This window comes from Lampris incognitus, chromosome 1, assembly GCF_029633865.1.
Source record: "Lampris incognitus isolate fLamInc1 chromosome 1, fLamInc1.hap2, whole genome shotgun sequence".
Lineage (NCBI taxonomy): Eukaryota > Metazoa > Chordata > Actinopteri > Lampriformes > Lampridae > Lampris > Lampris incognitus.
Genome location: NC_079211.1, coordinates 79210783 through 79234815, shown reverse-complemented (window position 1 = coordinate 79234815; position 24033 = coordinate 79210783). Strand labels below are relative to the sequence as shown.

At 52.3% G+C, this 24033-nt stretch overlaps 1 protein-coding gene across 2 annotated transcripts in view; it reads right to left on the bottom strand.

Moving 5' to 3' along the window:
* ak8 (adenylate kinase 8) overlaps positions 1-24033 on the bottom strand; it is a 115626-nt gene that overhangs the window by 16546 nt on the left and 75047 nt on the right. The window contains exons 4-5 of one of the 2 annotated variants that reach the window (XM_056293897.1): positions 7718-7807; positions 7237-7378 (exon numbers count right to left, since the gene is read on the bottom strand). In XM_056293897.1, coding sequence (XP_056149872.1) covers positions 7237-7378; positions 7718-7807 — 232 coding nt within the window. The remainder of the gene's footprint in view (positions 1-7236; positions 7379-7717; positions 7808-24033) is intronic. The other variant, XM_056293903.1, reaches the window with a different exon arrangement.

Below are 24033 nucleotides of genomic sequence, written 5' to 3'. Positions count from 1 at the left end.
ACACATATGTGTGGCAAACTGAAGCGTCCTGACTAGGCTGGATTTGTGACCTCTGATTGCGTCATCCTAGCATTATCGGTGCCAACATGAATAACAGTGTTGCAGAAAGTAGTGGTGCTGTGTGCCTGGGTTCCCTGACTCTCCCTCCGTGATGCCAGCACCCTAAGATTAGCCTCTATGTCGGAGACTCCGGCCCCGGGTAAACAGTGAACCAAGGCTGGCGAAGCTAATCTAACATTGCGGGTAATGGAGTCTCCTATCACTAGTGTGCTGTGGTGGACACGTATTGGGGACAGAATTCAACCCAGGAACTAAGGGTTAAGTCATGGTTGCCCTGGCAGGTTAACGCAGGGTTAAGTTATGGTTGTCCAGCCAGTTTTCTGGTTATTCTTGCCACCTCGTCTCAGTCGAGCTGTGGTTTGGTTGTCTCTCTGATTTACCGTGGATTAAAGAAAGTTGCCTACACGGCTAAAGTGTGAACCTACGGTCTTCTCCGTTCCTTCGGCTCTACACTGGTGACCCCGACGTCGGTTTTCGGATAAGTTTTCTGAAACCACAGACATTATGGCTTCGAACGCCGTTGCAATTAAACTGCCGGAGTTTTGGGAGTCTTCCGCGGCTACATGGTTCGCGCAGGCTGAGGCACAGTTCGCGCTCAGAGACATAACAGCAGACGAGACCAGGTACTACTACGTAGTGGCAGCGCTGGGGGGCGCTACTGCTTCCAGGATAAGCGGTTTCATAACCAACCCACCGGCCGATGGTAAATACGCCGCACTTAAACATCTCCTCCTTGAAACTTTTGAACTGTCAACAACGGAGAGAGCACGTCGCCTCTTCGCAATTCAGGGCTTGGGAGATGGCAAACCATCGGAGCTAATGAGCGGGATGTTAAACCTACTGGGTTAAGAAAAGCCATGTTTCCTGTTTATGGAGCTGTTTCTGCGCAACATGCCGCCCCACGTCCAGACTGCGCTCGCTAACTCCACCATCACTGATCCCCGTGAGCTGGCAAAGGAGGCTGTCCGATTCTTCGTCGCTACACAACGTTCCTCCCATGCCGGGGTGCTGGCTCCTACCTTCACTGGCCCCCCGCCGACATCGCGGGCGTGGCCCGACGGTGGCGCCACAGCATCAGACCGCTACAAGCCCTCTGGACTCTGTATGTACCACGCTCGATTTGGTGCGAAAGCTAAACGGTGCCGTTCCCCCTGCAACTACAGGCCGACGGGAAACGAGAGGGCCAACACTCAGTAGTGGCCATGAGTGTTGGCGATACGAGCAGGCTACTCTTCATCCTCGACACCATCTCCGGTCGGCGATTTCTTTGTGACACGGGCGCACAGAGAAGCGTGCTCCCTGCTACTGACGTCGACATCATGGGCGGGGAGCGGGGCCCCCAGTTGGCGACGGCTGACGGCAGCCCTATCCACACCTACGGCGTGCGGTCTGTAGAACTGTGTTTTGGTGGACAACGTTTCACGTGGGAGTTCGTCATGGCCAATGTAACGCTTCCCCTCCTCGGAGCTGATTTTTTGTGCGCTTACGGTTTGCTAGTGGACATTCAGAACAGCCGTCTGGTCGATGCCTTAACCTTCTCCTCCTTCGCATGTACGCGGAGGGAAGCGGCCTATGCAGGTCTAGCCAACTCTCTCTCAGAGGCAGACAAGTTCAACCGCCTCCTCGCTGAGTTCCCTGACCTCACCCAGTCTACCTTCTCTGCACCCACCGCTAAGCATGGGGTGGAGCATCACATTGCTACGAAGGGGCCCCCGGTCTACGCCAGAGCCAGGCGTCTCGACCCCGCCAAACTCGCCATTGCCAAGTCTGAGTTCGAGCACCTGGAACGCATGGGGATCATCCGCCGCTCTGACAGCCCGTGGGCGTCCCCACTCCACATCGTCGCTAAGCCTGATGGAGGTTGGCGCCCATGCGGGGACTACCGCCGACTAAATGACGCCACCACGCCCGACCGCTATCCTGTCCCGCATATCCAGGACTTTTCTGCAAACCTGTCTGGCAAATGCGTCTTCTCAAAAGTCGACCTGGTCCGTGGTTATCATCAAGTTCCCGTGCACCCCTCAGACATCCCCAAGACAGCGGTGACTACCCCATTCGGCCTATTTGAATTCCTACGAATGCCATTTGGACTCAAAAACGCGGCCCAATCCTTTCAGCGGCTGATGGATTCAGTGCTCCGTGGCCTTCCTTTCATCTTCGTCTATTTGGACGACATACTCATCGCCAGCGCCTCCGAGGAAGAACACCTGTCCCATCTTCATGCCCTCTTCACACGCCTCAGCCAGCATGGGCTGATCGTCAACCCGGCGAAGTGCCGGTTCGGGCTGACAGCCATTGATTTCCTCGGGCACCGCATCACTGGGGACGGGGCAGTCCCCCTGCCCTCAAAGGTGGAAGCGGTGGCGGCCTTTCCGCGCCCCCAAACAGCTCGTGCGCTCAGGGAGTTCATCGGGATGGTGACATTCTACCACCGCTTCATTCCCCGAGCCGCCTTTATCATCCGGCCACTGTACGAGGCGCTGAAAGGCATGTCCCCCAACCAGGCGGTCGACTGGACAGCAGAGCGGGACCGTGCGTTCACCGAGACTAAAGCTGCGCTCTCCCAGGCTACCCTGCTAGCGCATCCTTCACCTACAGGGCCTATTTCCATAACCACGGATGCATCGGACTATGCTGTTGGTGCGGTTCACGAACAGTGGGTGGGGGGGGGCTTGGCAGCCTTTGGCCTTTTTCAGTCGCCAGCTTACACCCCGAGAGCGCAAGTATAGTACTTTTGACAGGGAACTCCTCGGTCTCTGGCTCGCCGTCCGGCATTTCCGTTTCCTGCTAGAGGGCCGCGAGTTTACTGCGTACGTGGACCACAAGCCCCTCACGTTTGCCATGTCCAAGATGGCCGAGCCATGGTCCGCTCGCCAGCAGCGACAACTCTCCTACATTTCGGAATTCACTACCGACATCCAGCACGTCGCTGGTAAGTCTAACCAGGTAGCTGACTGCCTCTCTAGGGCAGTGATTGGAGCGGTCCACCTAGGCCTTGACTATGCACAGATGGCTGCTGACCAGGCCACGGACCCGAGCATCCTCCGTCTCCGGGCCTCCGACACGGGGCTCCGCCTGCAGGACGTTCCTTTCAGCGATACAGGTGTAACCCTCCTGTGTGACGTCTCCACAGGACAGCCCAGGCCCATCGTCCCGCACAGCTGGAGACGCCCCGTATTTGAAGCTGTGCACGGCCTCTCTCATCCAGGCGGTAAGCCATCCGTGCGCCTGACCTCTGCTAAGTTTGTGTGGGAGGGACTTAAGAGAGACGTGAAAGCGTGGGCCGACTCGTGTGTTGCCTGTCAGCGGGCTAAGATACACCGCCACATTAAGGCGCCCCTGGAACGCTTCGCAGTGCCGGAGAGACGATTTGACCATGTCCACGTCGACCTGGTTGGTCCCCTACCCCCCTCCCATGGGTTCACCTACCTCTTCACTGTGGTGGACAGGACTACGCGCTGGCCTGAAGCTGTTCCCCTGGCATCCACGACGTCTGCTGATGTGGCCCGGGCTTTTATTGGGTCGTGGGTCTCACGTTTCGGTACGCCTTCCGACCTTTCATCTGACCGCGGGCCACAGTTTACCTCAGAGCTATGGAATGCTGTGGGTGAGGCTCTGGGCGTCAAGCTTCATCGCACTACCGCCTACCACCCTCAGGCGAACGGCCTATGTGAGCGCTTCCACCGGTCCATGAAGGCTGCGCTTCGGGCTACTCTCAAGGACTGCAACTGGGTCGACAAGCTCCCATGGGTCATGCTGGGCCTGCGGACCGCCCCGAAGGAAGACCTACAAGCCTCCTCTGCGGAGCTGGTGTACGGCACGCCGCTGCGAGTCCCAGGCGATTTCATGCCCAATGCAACGCGTCCCTGGTCAGCTGTGGACCAACGAGCCTCCTTGCTGGACGGGGTCAGAGCTTTCACACCCGTCCCTACCGCCCAACACGGCGCTCCGGTGTCCCAGGTGCCCCCAGGTCTGCAGTCAGCGGACTACGTGTTCATCCGTCACGACGCACACCGCCCCCCTCTGCAACCCCCTTATGACGGCCCCTTCCGCGTCCTGGAACGGGGAACTAAGCACCTGGTGGTGGATTTTGGGGGCACGGCCGAGCATGTTTCAGTGGACCGAGTTAAACCCGCACACCTGGACTTGACGCAGCCGTTGGAGTTAGCCCAACCTCCTCGTCGCGGTCGTCCCCCGGCTCCGCCTCCTCCCCCCGTGGAGGCCCGAGCTGCCTCTTCTGCTCCTCAGGCCGACCTCCACATGCCTCCCAGAGACACTCCGGCCCCTGTTATCCGGAGCCGCCGCGGGGGGCCGATAGGCCCCCCGCGCCTGCCTGACTTCGATTACTAGGGCGAATTCTGGGGGGGCTCATGTGGTGGACACGTATTGGGGACAAAATTCAACCCAGGAACTAAGGGTTAAGTCATGGTTGCCCTGGCAGGTTAACGCAGGGTTAAGTTATGGTTGTCCAGCCAGTTTTCTGGTTATTCTTGCCACCTCGTCTCAGTCGAGCTGTGGTTTGGTTGTCTCTCTGATTTACCGTGGATTAAAGAAAGTTGCCTACACGGCTAAAGTGTGAACCTACGGTCTTCTCCGTTCCTTCGGCTCTACAGTGCGTTGCTTTACTCTGTCGACAGGAGGGGGAGAAGCATGCTGGCCGGTAGGACTACCAACAGGGCTGGTGAGTGGAGAAAACCGGTTTGCAGTTGGGAGAGGTGACTGCAGACCAGGCCACATGACTGATGGCTTGCTCTTGTGAGCCTTCCCACGCCGGTAAACAGACAGAAAGTGCTGCTACCTGGAGTGCCCGTCACATCTAATGTAATCCCAGCCGAAAGCAGCTGCTCTAACTCACAGACATGTCTCTCTAGTAGAGACAACCGGTCTGGAACTATGGAGCAGCCACCACACACCATCGTTTTAACGAGGCTGCTTTGACTGAGAATGAAATAGAGCTAACTGCTTAGCTAGGCTAGCACTAAGCTAGGCTAAGCTTGAAGCTAGTAACAAACTAGGAACGAGAGGCTGCCTACTAAACACAAGAGTCATCTGAGACTGTAGTGGTAAGTGAACGAAGCACAGGAAATAGATAAATCAGAACAAATGAAGAGGTCAGGGCAGAACAGAGAGAAGCGGGAGCCGGGAGGAAGAGCAGCATAAACAGCAGCTATCGAGCTCACGAAGGCGGAAGCCGGAAACAGCTGGCAGTGAGGAGCAGGGAGGGAGCTAGTGTCTGTGACTAATGTCTTTTCTTGTCTCTCCCGTGTGTGTGAACGGTGTGATGTGAGTCTCCCTGTGTGCATGTGTACTCTGTCCTCCTGTCAGGTCTCCACGGTGATGGTGGTCACCTGGCTCGGGTCCTGGGCTGTTCCGGTGGCGTCTGGACACTGCTTGGCATCCTCCTCATCGTAGTCTTCATATATTTTATGTCCATTATAATTCTGTTATCCTCTTTCAATGTTGTGTTGTATAAATTGTGTAAACACAACATCTTAAACACAACATCAATTGTTTAATGCAAATTGGAATGCATGTGTACCTGTTGTACTTTGTTGTTTGCACATCTTGGAGCTCGAACCTGTTTTCATTTCACTGCACTCAGGACTTTCACTTGTGTGTACATGACAAATAAAACTCTTGAACCTTGAATCCATCCAAACATCCTTATAAACAATACAGTTGAAACTGTATTGTTTATAAGGGTGGGGATACCTGCAGTAAGTTTATAAGAGTGGGGTATCTGCAGTCAGTTTATAAGGGTGGGGTATCTGCAGCCAGTTTATAAGGGTGGGGTACCTGCAGCCAGTTTATAAGGGTGGGGGTACCTGCAGTCAGTTTATAAGGGTGGGGTAGCTGCAGTCAGTTTATAAGAGTGGGGTATCTGCAGTCAGTTTATAAGGGTGGGGATACCTGCAGTCAGTTTATAAGGGTGGGGGTACCTGCAGTCAGTTTATAAGGGTGGGGTACCTGCAGTCAGTTTATAAGGGTGGGAATACCTGCAGTCAGTTTATAAGGGTGGGGATACCTGCAGTCAGTTAATAAGGGTGGGGTACCTGCAGCCAGTTTATAAGGGTGGGGGTACTTGCAGTCAGTTTATAAGGGTGGGGATAACTGCAGTCAGTTTATAAGGCTGGGGATACCTGCAGTCAGTTAATAAGGGTGGGGTAGCTGCAGTCAGTTTATAAGGGTGGGGATACCTGCAGGCAGTGTATAAGGGTGGGGGTACCTGCAGTCAGTTTATAAGGGTGGGGTAGCTGCAGTCAGTTTATAAGGGTGGGGTAGCTGCAGTCAGTTTATAAGGGTGGGGGTACCTGCAGTCAGTTTATAAGGGTGGGGTAGCTGCAGTCAGTTTATAAGAGTGGGGTATCTGCAGGCAGTGTATAAGGGTGGGGGTACCTGCAGTCAGTTTATAAGGGTGGGGTAGCTGCAGTCAGTTTATAAGGGTGGGGTACCTGCAGCCAGTTTATAAGGGTGGGGGTACCTGCAGTCAGTTTATAAGGGTGGGGTAGCTGCAGTCAGTTTATAAGAGTGGGGTATCTGCAGTCAGTTTATAAGGGTGGGGATACCTGCAGTCAGTTTATAAGGGTGGGGGTACCTGCAGTCAGTTTATAAGGGTGGGGTACCTGCAGTCAGTTTATAAGGGTGGGAATACCTGCAGTCAGTTTATAAGGGTGGGGATACCTGCAGTCAGTTAATAAGGGTGGGGTACCTGCAGCCAGTTTATAAGGGTGGGGGTACTTGCAGTCAGTTTATAAGGGTGGGGATAACTGCAGTCAGTTTATAAGGCTGGGGATACCTGCAGTCAGTTAATAAGGGTGGGGTAGCTGCAGTCAGTTTATAAGGGTGGGGATACCTGCAGGCAGTGTATAAGGGTGGGGGTACCTGCAGTCAGTTTATAAGGGTGGGGTAGCTGCAGTCAGTTTATAAGGGTGGGGTAGCTGCAGTCAGTTTATAAGGGTGGGGATACCTGCAGGCAGTGTATAAGGGTGGGGGTACCTGCAGTCAGTTTATAAGGGTGGGGTAGCTGCAGTCAGTTTATAAGGGTGGGGTAGCTGCAGGCAGTTTATAAGGGTGGAGTAGCTGCAGTCAGGTGAGACTGAGGAGGTCAGTTAGATGATGATGAATCTCATCTGCAGTATTGAGCTTGCATCAAGACACTACACTGCAGTCTGTTACCTGTTGGGTCTGTAGTTTGATTCCTGCAGTCTCCTTGCTTGCTCGAGGTCCCTCGGGAAGCCGTGCAGAATCCACCCCCGAACGGTGCAGTCCAGCCGACCCAGACGTTCCCCCAGAACCCTCAGAACCAGACTGTCTGGAACTAAAAACAGAACCACCAGGACAGGACCAGGAAGTGTAGGATCAACCGTTTCCTGCACCATGTGTATCGAGTATGTACTGTGGTACTATGTTGTACCACGTGTGTCAGTATGTACTGTGGTACTATGTTGTACCACGTGTGTCAGTATGTACGTGTGTCAGTAAGTACTGTGGTACTATGTTGTACCACGTGTGTCAGTAAGTACTGTGGTACTATGTTGTACCATGTGTGTCAGTATGTAGTGTGTGTGTGTGCGTGCGTGTGTGCGTGTGTGAGAGTGTGTGTGTGTGTGTGTGTGTGTGTGTGTGTGTGTGTGTGTGTGTGTGTGTGTGTGTGTACCTCTGTTACCAGCTTCCAGGTAGGGTTTGATTTGCTCTCCCAGAGTGGAACCATCAGCTGCTGCTGACGACACAAGCTGCCCACAACACACTAACACACACACACACACGCACACACACACGCACACACACGCGCGCGCACACACGCACACACGCGCGCACACGCGCGCGCGCACGCACGCACAGAAAGGGGGAGGAAATAAAGCTCCTGAAACAAACAGAGAAACACCATCTTGATTTCCCCCCCTTCTCCCTCCAGTTGTATCCAGCTAATTACCCCCCTCTCCCGAGCCGTCCTGGTCTCTGCCCCTCCCCCCTGCTGATCCGGGAGGCTGCAGACTACCACATGCCTCCTCCCATACATGTGGAGTCACCAGCCGCTTCCTTTCACCTGACAGTGAGCAGTTTCACCAGGGGGACGTAGCGCGTGGGAGGGTCACGCTATTCCCCCCAGTTCCCCCTCTCCCCCCCCCCGATCAGGCGCCCTGACCGACCACAGGAGGCGCTAGTGCAGCGACCAGGACACATACCCACATCCGGCTTCCCACCCGCAGACACGGCCAATTGTGTCTGTAGGGACGCCCGACCAAGCCGGAGGTAACACGGGGATTCAAACCGGCGATCCCCATGTTGGTAGGCACCAGAGTAGACCACCAGGTCCCCCGGGACCACAACACTGTTCCTACTATACATGCTGCAGGCCTGTCACTGCTGTCCCCGCCTTCTGTGCTAGGACATGCTGAGCGATGTGTCCCGTGTCCAAGTCCACCTGAACCATGTGGACACAGTATGTCACACCGTGCCCGAGTCCAACTGAACCATGTGGACACAGTACGTTAACACCATGTCGAGTCCACCTGAACCATGTGGACACAGTACGTCACACCATGTCGAGTCCACCTGAACCATGTGGACACAGTACATTACACCACGTCAAGCCCACCTGAACTATGTGGACACAGTACATTACACTATGTCGAGTCCAACTGAACCATGTGGACACAGTATGTCACACCATGCCCGATTCCACCTGAACCATATGGACACAATATGTTACACAATGTCGAGTCCACCTGAACCATGTGGATATAATACGTCACATCATGTCGAGTCCACCTGAACCATGTGGACACAGTACGTCACACCATGTCGAGTCCAACTGAACCATGTGGACACAGTACGTTACACCATGTCGAGTCCAACTGAACCATGTGGACACAATACGTTACACAATGTCGAATCCATCTGAACCATGTGGATACAGTATGTCACAGCATGCCCGAGTCCACCTGAACCATTTGGACACAGTAGGTCACACCATGTCGAGTCCACCTGAACCATGTGGATACAGTATGTCACAGCATGCCCGAGTCCACCTGAACCATGTGGATACAGTATGTCACACCATGCCCGATTCCACCTGAACCATGTGAACACAGTACATTACACCGTGCCCGAGTCCACCTGAACCATGTGGACACAGTATGTCACACCATGTCGAGTCCACCTGAGCCATGTGGACACAGAACGTTACACCATGTCGAGTCCACCTGAACCATGTGGACACAGTACGATACACCATGCCCGAGTCCACCTGAACCATGTGGACACAGTATGTCACACCATGTCGAGTCCACCTGAACCATGTGGACACAGCATGTCGCACCATGTCGAGTCCATCTGAACCATGTGGACACAGCACGTCACACCATGTCGAGTCCACCTGAACCATATGGACACAGCACGTCACACCATGTCGAGTCCATCTGAACCATGTGGACACAGCATGTCACACCATGTCGAGTCCACCTGAACCACGTGGACACAGCACGTCACACCATGTCGAGTCCACCTGAACCATGTGGACACAGCACGTCACACCATGTCGAGTCCACCTGAAGCATGTGGACACAGTACGTCACACCATGTCGAGTCCACCTGAACCATGTGGACACAGCACGTCACACCATGTCGAGTCCACCTGAACCATGTGGACACAGCATGTCACACCATGTCGAGTCCATCTGAACCATGTGGACACAGCACGTTACACCATGCCCGAGTCCACCTGAACCATTTGGACACAGTACGTCACACCATGCCCGAGTCCACCTGAACCATGTGGACACAGTACGTCACAACATGTCGAGTCCACCTGAACCATGTGGACACAGTACGTCACACCATGTCGAGTCCAACTGAACCATGTGGACACAGTATGTAACACCATGTCGAGTCCACCTGAACCATTTGGACACAGTACGTCACACCATGTCCAGTCCACCTGAACCATGTGGACACAATACGTTACACCATGTCGAGTCCACCTGAACCATGTGGACACAGTACGTCACACCATGTCGAGTCCAGCTGAACCATATGGACACAATACGTCACAACATGTCGAGTCCACCTGAACCATGTGGACACAGTACGTTACACCGTGTCTGAGTCCACCTGAACCATGTGGACACAGTACGTCACACCATGCCGGAGTCCACCTGAACCATGTGGACACAGTACGTCACACCGTGCCCGAGTCCAACTGAACCATGTGGACACAGTACGTCACACCGTGCCCGAGTCCAACTGAACCATGTGGACACAGTACGTCACACCATGTCGAGTCCACCTGAACCATGTGGACACAGTACGTCACACCATGTCGAATCCACCTGAACCATGTGGACACAGTACGTCACAGCATGTCGAGTCCACCTGAACCATATGGACACAGTACATTACACCATGTTGAGTCCACCTGAAATATGTGGACACAGTACATTACACCACTTCGAGTCCACCTGAACTATGTGGACACAATACGTCACAACATGTCGAGTCCACCTGAACCATGTGGACACAGTATGTAACACCATGTCGAGTCCACCTGAACCATTTGGACACAGTACGTCACACCATGTCCAGTCCACCTGAACTATGTGGACACAATACGTTACACCATGTCGAGTCCACCTGAACCATGTGGACACAGTACGTCACACCATGTCGAGTCCACCTGAACCATATGGACACAATATGTCACAACATGTCGAGTCCACCTGAACCATGTGGACACAGTACGTTACACCGTGTCTGAGTCCACCTGAACCATGTGGACACAGTACGTCACACCATGCCCGAGTCCACCTGAACCATGTGGACACAGTACGTCACACCGTGCCCGAGTCCAACTGAACCATGTGGACACAGTACGTCACACCATGTCGAGTCCACCTGAACCAGGTGGACACAGTACGTCACACCATGTCGAATCCACCTGAACCATGTGGACACAGTACGTCACAGCATGTCGAGTCCACCTGAACCATGTGGACACAGTACATTACACCATGTTGAGTCCACCTGAACTATGTGGACATAGTACATTACACCACGTCGAGTCCACCTGAACTATGTGGACACAGAACGTTACACCATGTCGAGTCCACCTGAACCATGTGGACACAGTACGTTACACCATGCCCGAGTCCATCTGAACCATGTGGACACAGTACGTCACACCATGTGGAGTCCAACTGAACCATGTGGACACAGTACGTCACAACATGTCGAGTCCAACTGAACCATGTGGACACAGTATGTCACCATGCCCGAGTCCATCTGAACCATGTGGACACAGTACGTTACACCGTGTCGAGTCCACCTGAACCATGTAGACACAGAACGTCACAACATGTCGAGTCCACCTGAACCATGTGGACACAGTACGTTACATCATGCCCGAGTCCACCTGAACCATGTGGACACAGTATGTCACACCATGTCGAGTCCACCTGAGCCATGTGGACACAGAACGTTACACCATGTCGAGTCCACCTGAACTATGTGGACACAGTACGTTACACCATGCCCGAGTCCACCTGAACCATGTGGACACAGTACGTCACACCATGTCGAGTCCACCTGAACCATGTGGACACAGAACGTCACACCATGTCGAGTCCACCTGAACCATGTGGACACAGAACGTCACAACACGTCGAGTCCACCTGAACCATATGGACACAGTACGTCACACCATGTCGAGTCCACCTGAACCATGTGGACACAGAACGTTACACCATTTCGAGTCCACCTGAACCATGTGGACACAGTACGTTACACCATGCCCGAGTCCATCCGAACCATGTGGACACAGTACGTCACACCGTGCCCGAGTCCAACTGAACCATGTGGACACAGTACGTCACACCATGTCGAGTCCACCTGAACCAGGTGGACACAGTACGTCACACCATGTCGAATCCACCTGAACCATGTGGACACAGTACGTCACAGCATGTCGAGTCCACCTGAACCATGTGGACACAGTACATTACACCATGTTGAGTCCACCTGAACTATGTGGACATAGTACATTACACCACGTCGAGTCCACCTGAACTATGTGGACACAGAACGTTACACCATGTCGAGTCCACCTGAACCATGTGGACACAGTACGTTACACCATGCCCGAGTCCATCTGAACCATGTGGACACAGTACGTCACACCATGTGGAGTCCAACTGAACCATGTGGACACAGTACGTCACAACATGTCGAGTCCAACTGAACCATGTGGACACAGTATGTCACCATGCCCGAGTCCATCTGAACCATGTGGACACAGTACGTTACACCGTGTCGAGTCCACCTGAACCATGTAGACACAGAACGTCACAACATGTCGAGTCCACCTGAACCATGTGGACACAGTACGTTACATCATGCCCGAGTCCACCTGAACCATGTGGACACAGTATGTCACACCATGTCGAGTCCACCTGAGCCATGTGGACACAGAACGTTACACCATGTCGAGTCCACCTGAACTATGTGGACACAGTACGTTACACCATGCCCGAGTCCACCTGAACCATGTGGACACAGTACGTCACACCATGTCGAGTCCACCTGAACCATGTGGACACAGAACGTCACACCATGTCGAGTCCACCTGAACCATGTGGACACAGAACGTCACAACACGTCGAGTCCACCTGAACCATGTGGACACAGTACGTCACACCATGTCGAGTCCACCTGAACCATGTGGACACAGAACGTTACACCATTTCGAGTCCACCTGAACCATGTGGACACAGTACGTTACACCATGCCCGAGTCCATCCGAACCATGTGGACACAGTACGTCACACCATGTGGAGTCCAATTGAACCATGTGGACACAGTACGTCACAACATGTCGAGTCCAACTGAACCATGTGGACACAGTACGTCACCATGCCCGAGTCCATCTGAACCATGTGGACACAGTACGTTACACCATGTCGAGTCCACCTGAACCAGGTGGACACAGTACGTCACAGCATGTCGAGTCCACCTGAACCATGTGGACACAGTACATTACACCATGTTGAGTCCACCTGAACTATGTGGACATAGTACATTACACCACGTCGAGTCCACCTGAACTATGTGGACACAGAACGTTACACCATGTCGAGTCCACCTGAACCATGTGGACACAGTACGTTACACCATGCCCGAGTCCATCTGAACCATGTGGACACAGTACGTCACACCATGTGGAGTCCAACTGAACCATGTGGACACAGTACGTCACAACATGTCGAGTCCAACTGAACCATGTGGACACAGTATGTCACCATGCCCGAGTCCATCTGAACCATGTGGACACAGTACGTTACACCGTGTCGAGTCCACCTGAACCATGTAGACACAGAACGTCACAACATGTCGAGTCCACCTGAACCATGTGGACACAGTACGTTACATCATGCCCGAGTCCACCTGAACCATGTGGACACAGTATGTCACACCATGTCGAGTCCACCTGAGCCATGTGGACACAGAACGTTACACCATGTCGAGTCCACCTGAACTATGTGGACACAGTACGTTACACCATGCCCGAGTCCACCTGAACCATGTGGACACAGTACGTCACACCATGTCGAGTCCACCTGAACCATGTGGACACAGAACGTCACACAATGTCGAGTCCACCTGAACCATGTGGACACAGAACGTCACAACACGTCGAGTCCACCTGAACCATGTGGACACAGTACGTCACACCATGTCGAGTCCACCTGAACCATGTGGACACAGAACGTTACACCATGTCGAGTCCACCTGAACCATGTGGACACAGTACGTTACACCATGCCCGAGTCTATCCGAACCATGTGGACACAGTACGTCACACCATGTGGAGTCCAATTGAACCATGTGGACACAGTACGTCACAACATGTCGAGTCCAACTGAACCATGTGGACACAGTACGTCACCATGCCCGAGTCCATCTGAACCATGTGGACACAGTACGTTACACCATGTCGAGTCCACCTGAACCATGTGGACATAGAACGTCACAACATGTCGAGTCCACCTGAACCATGTGGACACAGTACGTCACATCATGCCCGAGTCCACCTGAACCATGAGGACACAGTATGTCACACCATATCGAGTCCACCTGAGCCATGTGGACACAGAACGTTACACCATGTCGAGTCCACCTGAACCATGTGGACACAGTACGATACACCATGCCCGAGTCCACCTGAACCATGTGGACACAGTATGTCACACCATGTCGAGTCCACCTGAACCATGTGGACACAGCATGTCGCACCATGTCGAGTCCATCTGAACCATGTGGACACAGCACGTCACACCATGTCGAGTCCACCTGAACCATATGGACACAGCACGTCACACCATGTCGAGTCCATCTGAACCATGTGGACACAGCATGTCACACCATGTCGAGTCCACCTGAACCACGTGGACACAGCACGTCACACCATGTCGAGTCCACCTGAACCATGTGGACACAGCACGTCACACCATGTCGAGTCCACCTGAACCATGTGGACACAGCATGTCACACCATGTCGAGTCCATCTGAACCATGTGGACACAGCACGTTACACCATGCCCGAGTCCACCTGAACCATTTGGACACAATACGTCACACCATGCCCGAGTCCACCTGAACCATGTGGACACAGTACGTCACAACATGTCGAGTCCACCTGAACCATGTGGACACAGTACGTCACACCATGTCGAGTCCAACTGAACCATGTGGACACAGTATGTAACACCATGTCGAGTCCACCTGAACCATTTGGACACAGTACGTCACACCATGTCCAGTCCACCTGAACCATGTGGACACAATACGTTACACCATGTCGAGTCCACCTGAACCATGTGGACACAGTACGTCACACCATGTCGAGTCCACCTGAACCATATGGACACAATACGTCACAACATGTCGAGTCCACCTGAACCATGTGGACACAGTACGTTACACCGTGTCTGAGTCCACCTGAACCATGTGGACACAGTACGTCACACCATGCCCGAGTCCACCTGAACCATGTGGACACAGTACGTCACACCGTGCCCGAGTCCAACTGAACCATGTGGACACAGTACGTCACACCATGCCCGAGTCCAACTGAACCATGTGGACACAGTACGTCACACCATGTCGAGTCCACCTGAACCATATGGACACAATATGTCACAACATGTCGAGTCCACCTGAACCATGTGGACACAGTACGTTACACCGTGTCTGAGTCCACCTGAACCATGTGGACACAGTACGTCACACCATGCCCGAGTCCACCTGAACCATGTGGACACAGTACGTCACACCGTGCCCGAGTCCAACTGAACCATGTGGACACAGTACGTCACACCGTGCCTGAGTCCAACTGAACCATGTGGACACAGTACGTCACACCATGTCGAGTCCACCTGAACCAGGTGGACACAGTACGTCACACCATGTCGAATCCACCTGAACCATGTGGACACAGTACGTCACAGCATGTCGAGTCCACCTGAACCATGTGGACACAGTAGATTACACCATGTTGAGTCCACCTGAACTATGTGGACATAGTACATTACACCACGTCGAGTCCACCTGAACTATGTGGACACAGAACGTTACACCATGTCGAGTCCACCTGAACCATGTGGACACAGTACGTTACACCATGCCCGAGTCCATCTGAACCATGTGGACACAGTACGTCACACCATGTGGAGTCCAACTGAACCATGTGGACACAGTACGTCACAACATGTCGAGTCCAACTGAACCATGTGGACACAGTATGTCACCATGCCCGAGTCCATCTGAACCATGTGGACACAGTACGTTACACCGTGTCGAGTCCACCTGAACCATGTAGACACAGAACGTCACAACATGTCGAGTCCACCTGAACCATGTGGACACAGTACGTTACATCATGCCCGAGTCCACCTGAACCATGTGGACACAGTATGTCACACCATGTCGAGTCCACCTGAGCCATGTGGACACAGAACGTTACACCATGTCGAGTCCACCTGAACTATGTGGACACAGTACGTTACACCATGCCCGAGTCCACCTGAACCATGTGGACACAGTACATCACACCATGTCGAGTCCACCTGAACCATGTGGACACAGAACGTCACACCATGTCGAGTCCACCTGAACCATGTGGACACAGAACGTCACAACACGTCGAGTCCACCTGAACCATGTGGACACAGTACGTCACACCATGTCGAGTCCACCTGAACCATGTGGACACAGAACGTTACACCATTTCGAGTCCACCTGAACCATGTGGACACAGTACGTTACACCATGCCCGAGTCCATCCGAACCATGTGGACACAGTACGTCACACCATGTGGAGTCCAATTGAACCATGTGGACACAGTACGTCACAACATGTCGAGTCCAACTGAACCATGTGGACACAGTACGTCACCATGCCCGAGTCCATCTGAACCATGTGGACACAGTACGTTACACCATGTCGAGTCCACCTGAACCATGTGGACACAGTACGTCACAGCATGTCGAGTCCACCTGAACCATGTGGACACAGTACATTACACCATGTTGAGTCCACCTGAACTATGTGGACATAGTACATTACACCACGTCGAGTCCACCTGAACTATGTGGACACAGAACGTTACACCATGTCGAGTCCACCTGAACCATGTGGACACAGTACGTTACACCATGCCCGAGTCCATCTGAACCATGTGGACACAGTACGTCACACCATGTGGAGTCCAACTGAACCATGTGGACACAGTACGTCACAACATGTCGAGTCCAACTGAACCATGTGGACACAGTACGTTACACCGTGTCGAGTCCACCTGAACCATGTAGACACAGAACGTCACAACATGTCGAGTCCACCTGAACCATGTGGACACAGTACGTTACACCGTGTCGAGTCCACCTGAACCATGTAGACACAGAACGTCACAACATGTCGAGTCCACCTGAACCATGTGGACACAGTACGTTACATCATGCCCGAGTCCACCTGAACCATGTGGACACAGTATGTCACACCATGTCGAGTCCACCTGAGCCATGTGGACACAGAACGTTACACCATGTCGAGTCCACCTGAACTATGTGGACACAGTATGTCACACCGTGCCCCAGTCCACCTGAACCATGTGGACACAGTATGTCACACCGTGCCCCAGTCCACCTGAACCATGTGGACACAGTATGTCACACCGTGTCCAAGTCCACCTGAACCATGTGGACACAGTACGTCACACCATGTCGAGTCCAACTGAACCATGGGGACACAGTACATTACACCATGTCGAGTCCACCTGAACCATGTGGACACAGTATGTCACACCGTGCCCGAGTCCACCTGAACCATGTGGACACAGTACGTCACACCATGTCGAGTCCACCTGAACCATGTGGACACAGTATGTCACACCGTGTCCAAGTCCACCTGAACCATGTGGACACAGTACGTCACACCATGTCGAGTCCAACTGAACCATGTGGACACAGTACATTACACCGTGCCCGAGTCCACCTGAACCATGTGGACACAGTACGTTACGCCAAGTCGAGTCCACCTGAACCATGTGGACATAGTACATTACACCATGCCCGAGTCCATCTGAACCATGTGGACACAGTCCGTCACACCATGTCGAGTCCAACTGAACCATGTGGACACAGTACGTTACACCATGTCGAGTCCCACTGAACCATGTGGAAACAGTACATTACACCATGTCGAGTCCAACTGAACCATGTGGAAACAGTACATTACACCATGTCGAGTCCAACTGAACCATGTGGAAACAGTACATTACACCATGTCGAGTCCACCTGAACTATGTGGACACAGTATGTCACACCATGCCCGAGTCCACCTGAACCATGTGGACACAATACGTTACACCATGTCGAGTCCACCTGAACCATGTGGACACAATACGTTACACAATGTCGAGTCCAACTGAACCATGTGGACACAATACGTTACACCATTTCGAGTCCACCTGAACTATGTGGACACAGTATGTCACACCGTGTCCAAGTCCACCTGAACCATGTGGACACAGTACGTCACACCATGTCGAGTCCAACTGAACCATGTGGACACAGTACATTACACCATGTCAAGTCCACCTGAACCATGTGGACACAGTATGTCACACCGTGCCCGAGTCCACCTGAACCATGTGGACCCAGTACGTCACACCATGTCGAGTCCACCTGAACCATGTGGACACAGTACGTCACACCATGTCGAGTCCAACTGAACCACGTGGATACAGTACATTACACCATGTCGAGTCTACCTGAACTATGTGGACACAGTATGTCATACCATGCTCGAGTCCACCTGAACCATGTGGACACAATACGTTACACCATGTCGAGTCCACCTGAACCATGTGGACACAATACGTTACACCATGTCGAGTCCACCTGAACGATGTGGACACAATACGTTACACCATGCCCGAGTCCATCTGAACCATGTGGACACAGTAGGTCACAGCATGTCGAGTCCACCTGAACCATGTGGACACAGTACATTACACCATGTTGAGTCCACCTGAACTATGTGGACACATTACATTACACCACGTCGAGTCCACCTGAACTATGTGGACACAGTACATTACACCATGTCGAGTCCAGCTGAACCATGTGGACACAGTATGTCACACCATGCCCGAGTCCACCTGAACCATATGGACACAATATGTTACACAATGTTGAGTCCACCTGAACCATGTGGACACAATACGTCACATCATGTCGAGTCCACCTGAACCATGTGGACACAGTACGTCACACCATGTCGAGTCCAACTGAACCATGTGGACACAGTACATTACACCGTGCCCGAGTCCACCTGAACCATGTGGACACAGTACGTTACACCATGTCGAGTCCACCTGAACCATGTGGACATAGTACATTACACCATGCCCGAGTCCATCTGAACCATGTGGACACAGTACGTCACAACATGTCGAGTCCAACTGAACCATGTGGACACAGTACGTTACACCATGTCGAGTCCCACTGAACCATGTGGAAACAGTACATTACACCATGTCGAGTCCAACTGAACCATGTGGAAATAGTACATTACACGATGTCGAGTCGAACTGAACCATGTGGAAACAGTACATTACACCATGTCGAGTCCACCTGAACTATTTGGACACAGTATGTCACACCATGCCCGAGTCCACCTGAACCATGTGGACACAATACGTTACACCATGTCGAGTCCACCTGAACCATGTGGACACAATACGTTACACAATGTCGAGTCCAACTGAACCATGTGGACACAATACGTTACACCATTTCGAGTCCACCTGAACTATGTGGACACAGTATGTCACACCGTGCCCGAGTCCACCTGAACCATGTGGACACAGTATGTCACACCGTGTCCAAGTCCACCTGAACCATGTGGACACACTACGTCACACCATGTCGAGTCCAACTGAACCATGGGGACACAGTACATTACACCATGTCGAGTCCACCTGAACCATGTGGACACAGTACGTCACACCATGTCGAGTCCAACTGAACCACGTGGATACAGTACATTACACCATGTCGAGTCTACCTGAACTATGTGGACACAGTATGTCACACCATGCTCGAGTCCACCTGAACCATGTGGACACAATACGTTACACCATGTCGAGTCCACCTGAACCATGTGGACACAATACGTTACACCCTGTCGAGTCCACCTGAACCATGTGGACACAATACGTTACACCATGCCCGAGTCCATCTGAACCATGTGGACACAGTACGTCACAGCATGTCGAGTCCACCTGAACCATGTGGACACAGTACATTACACCATGTTGAGTCCACCTGAACTATGAGGACACATTACATTACACCACGTCGAGTCCACCTGAACTATGTGGACACAGTACATTACACCATGTCGAGTCCAGCTGAACCATGTGGACACAGTATGTCACACCATGTCGAGTCCATCTGAACCATGTGGACACAGCACGTTACACCATGCCCGAGTCCACCTGAACCATTTGGACACAGTACGTCACACCAAACCCGAGTCCACCTGAACCATGTGGACACAGTACGTCACAACATGTCGAGTCCACCTGAACCATGTGGACACAGTACGTCACACCATGTCGAGTCCAACTGAACCATGTGGACACAGTATGTAACACCATGTCGAGTCCACCTGAACCATTTGGACACAGTACGTCACACCATGTCCAGTCCACCTGAACCATGTGGACACAATACGTTACACCATGTCGAGTCCACCTGAACCATGTGGACACAGTACGTCACACCATGTCGAGTCCACCTGAACCATATGGACACAATACGTCACACCATGTCGAGTCCACCTGAACCATGTGGAAACAGTACATTACACCATGTCGAGTCCACCTGAACTATGTGGACACAGTATGTCACACCATGCCCGAGTCCACCTGAACCATGTGGACACAATACGTTACACCATGTCGAGTCCACCTGAACCATGTGGACACAATACGTTACACAATGTCGAGTCCAACTGAACCATGTGGACACAATACGTTACACCATTTCGAGTCCACCTGAACTATGTGGACACAGTATGTCACACCGTGCCCCAGTCCACCTGAACCATGTGGACACAGTATGTCACACCGTGTCCAAGTCCACCTGAACCATGTGGACACAGTACGTCACACCATGTCGAGTCCAACTGAACCATGGGGACACAGTATATTACACCATGTCGAGTCCACCTGAACCATGTGGACACAGTATGTCACACCGTGCCCGAGTCCACCTGAACCATGTGGACACAGTACGTCACACCATGTCGAGTCCACCTGAACCATGTGGACACAGTATGTCACACCGTGTCCAAGTCCACCTGAACCATGTGGACACAGTACGTCACACCATGTCGAGTCCAACTGAACCATGTGGACACAGTACATTACACCGTGCCCGAGTCCACCTGAACCATGTGGACACAGTACGTTACGCCATGTCGAGTCCACCTGAACCATGTGGACATAGTACATTACACCATGCCCGAGTCCATCTGAACCATGTGGACACAGTCCGTCACACCATGTCGAGTCCAACTGAACCATGTGGACACAGTACGTTACACCATGTCGAGTCCCACTGAACCATGTGGAAACAGTACATTACACCATGTCGAGTCCAACTGAACCATGTGGAAACAGTACATTACACCATGTCGAGTCCAACTGAACCATGTGGAAACAGTACATTACACCATGTCGAGTCCACCTGAACTATGTGGACACAGTATGTCACACCATGCCCGAGTCCACCTGAACCATGTGGACACAATACGTTACACCATGTCGAGTCCACCTGAACCATGTGGACACAATACGTTACACAATGTCGAGTCCAACTGAACCATGTGGACACAATACGTTACACCATTTCGAGTCCACCTGAACTATGTGGACACAGTATGTCACACCGTGCCCGAGTCCACCTGAACCATGTGGACACAGTATGTCACACCGTGTCCAAGTCCACCTGAAGCATATGGACACAGTACGTCACACCATGTCGAGTCCAACTGAACCATGGGGACAGAGTACATTACACCATGTCGAGTCCACCTGAACCATGTGGACACAGTATGTCACACCGTGTCCAAGTCCACCTGAACCATGTGGACACAGTACGTCACACCATGTCGAGTCCAACTGAACCATGGGGACACAGTACATTACACAATGTCAAGTCCACCTGAACCATGTGGACACAGTATGTCACACCGTGCCCGAGTCCACCTGAACCATGTGGACCCAGTACGTCACACCATGTCGAGTCCACCTGAACCATGTGGACACAGTACGTCACACCATGTCGAGTCCAACTGAACCACGTGGATACAGTACATTACACCATGTCGAGTCTACCTGAACTATGTGGACACAGTATGTCATACCATGCTCGAGTCCACCTGAACCATGTGGACACAATACGTTACACCATGTCGAGTCCACCTGAACCATGTGGACACAATACGTTACACCCTGTCGAGTCCACCTGAACCATGTGGACACAATACGTTACACCATGCCCGAGTCCATCTGAACCATGTGGACACAGTACGTCACAGCATGTCGAGTCCACCTGAACCATGTGGACACAGTACATTACACCATGTTGAGTCCACCTGAACTATGTGGACACATTACATTACACCACGTCGAGTCCACCTGAACTATGTGGACACAGTACATTACACCATGTCGAGTCCAGCTGAACCATGTGGACACAGTATGTCACACCATGCCCGAGTCCATCTGAACCATATGGACACAATATGTTACACAATGTCGAGTCCACCTGAACCATGTGGACACAATACGTCACATCATGTCGAGTCCACCTGAACCATGTGGACACAGTACGTCACACCATGTCGAGTCCAACTGAACCATGTGGACACAGTACATTACACCGTGCCCGAGTCCACCTGAACCATGTGGACACAGTACGTTACACCATGTCGAGTCCACCTGAACCATGTGGACATAGTACATTACACCATGCCCGAGGCCATCTGAACCATGTGGACACAGTACGTCACACCATGTCGAGTCCCACTGAACCATGTGGAAACAGTACATTACACCATGTCGAAACCAACTGAACCATGTGGAAACAGTACATTACACCATGTCGAGTCCAACTGAACCATGTGGATACAGTACGTCACACCATGTGGAGTCCACCTGAACCATGTGGACACAGTACGTCACACCATGTCGAGTCCACCTGAACCATGTGAACACAGAACGTTACACCATGTCGAGTCCACCTGAACCATGTGGACACAGTACGTTACACCATGCCCGAGTCCATCTGAACCATGTGGACACAGTACGTCACACCATGTGGAGTCCAACTGAACCATGTGGACACAGTACGTCACAACATGTCGTGTCCAACTGAACCATGTGGACACAGTACGTCACCATGCCCGAGTCCATCTGAACCATGTGGACACAGTACGTTACACCATGTCGAGTCCACCTGAACCATGTAGACACAGAACGTCACAACATGTCGAGTCCACCTGAACCATGTGGACACAGTACATTACACCATGTCGAGTCCACCTGAACTATGTGGACACAGTATGTCACACCATGCCCGAGTCCACCTGAACCATGTGGACACAATACGTTACACCATGTCGAGTCCACCTGAACCATGTGGACACAATACGTTACACCATGTCGAGTCCACCTGAACCATGTGGACACAATACGTTACACCATGCCCGAGTCCATCTGAACCATGTGGACACAGTACGTCACAGCATGTCGAGTCCACCTGAACCATGTGGACACAGTACATTACACCATGTTGAGTCCACCTGAACTATGTGGACACATTACATTACACCACGTCGAGTCCACCTGAACTATGTGGACACAGTACATTACACCATGTCGAGTCCAGCTGAACCATGTGGACACAGTATGTCACACCATGCCCGAGTCCACCTGAACCATATGGACACAATATGTTACACAATGTCGAGTCCACCTGAACCATGTGGACACAATACGTCACATCATGTCGAGTCCACCTGAACCATGTGGACACAGTACGTCACACCATGTCGAGTCCAACTGAACCATGTGGACACAGTACATTACACCGTGCCCGAGTCCACCTGAACCATGTGGACACAGTACGTTACACCATGTCGAGTCCACCTGAACCATGTGGACATAGTACATTACACCATGCCCGAGTCCATCTGAACCATGTGGACACAGTACGTCACAACATGTCGAGTCCAACTGAACCATGTGGACACAGTACGTTACACCATGTCGAGTCCCACTGAACCTTGTGGAAACAGTACATTACACCATGACGAGTCCAACTGAACCATGTGGAAACAGTACATTA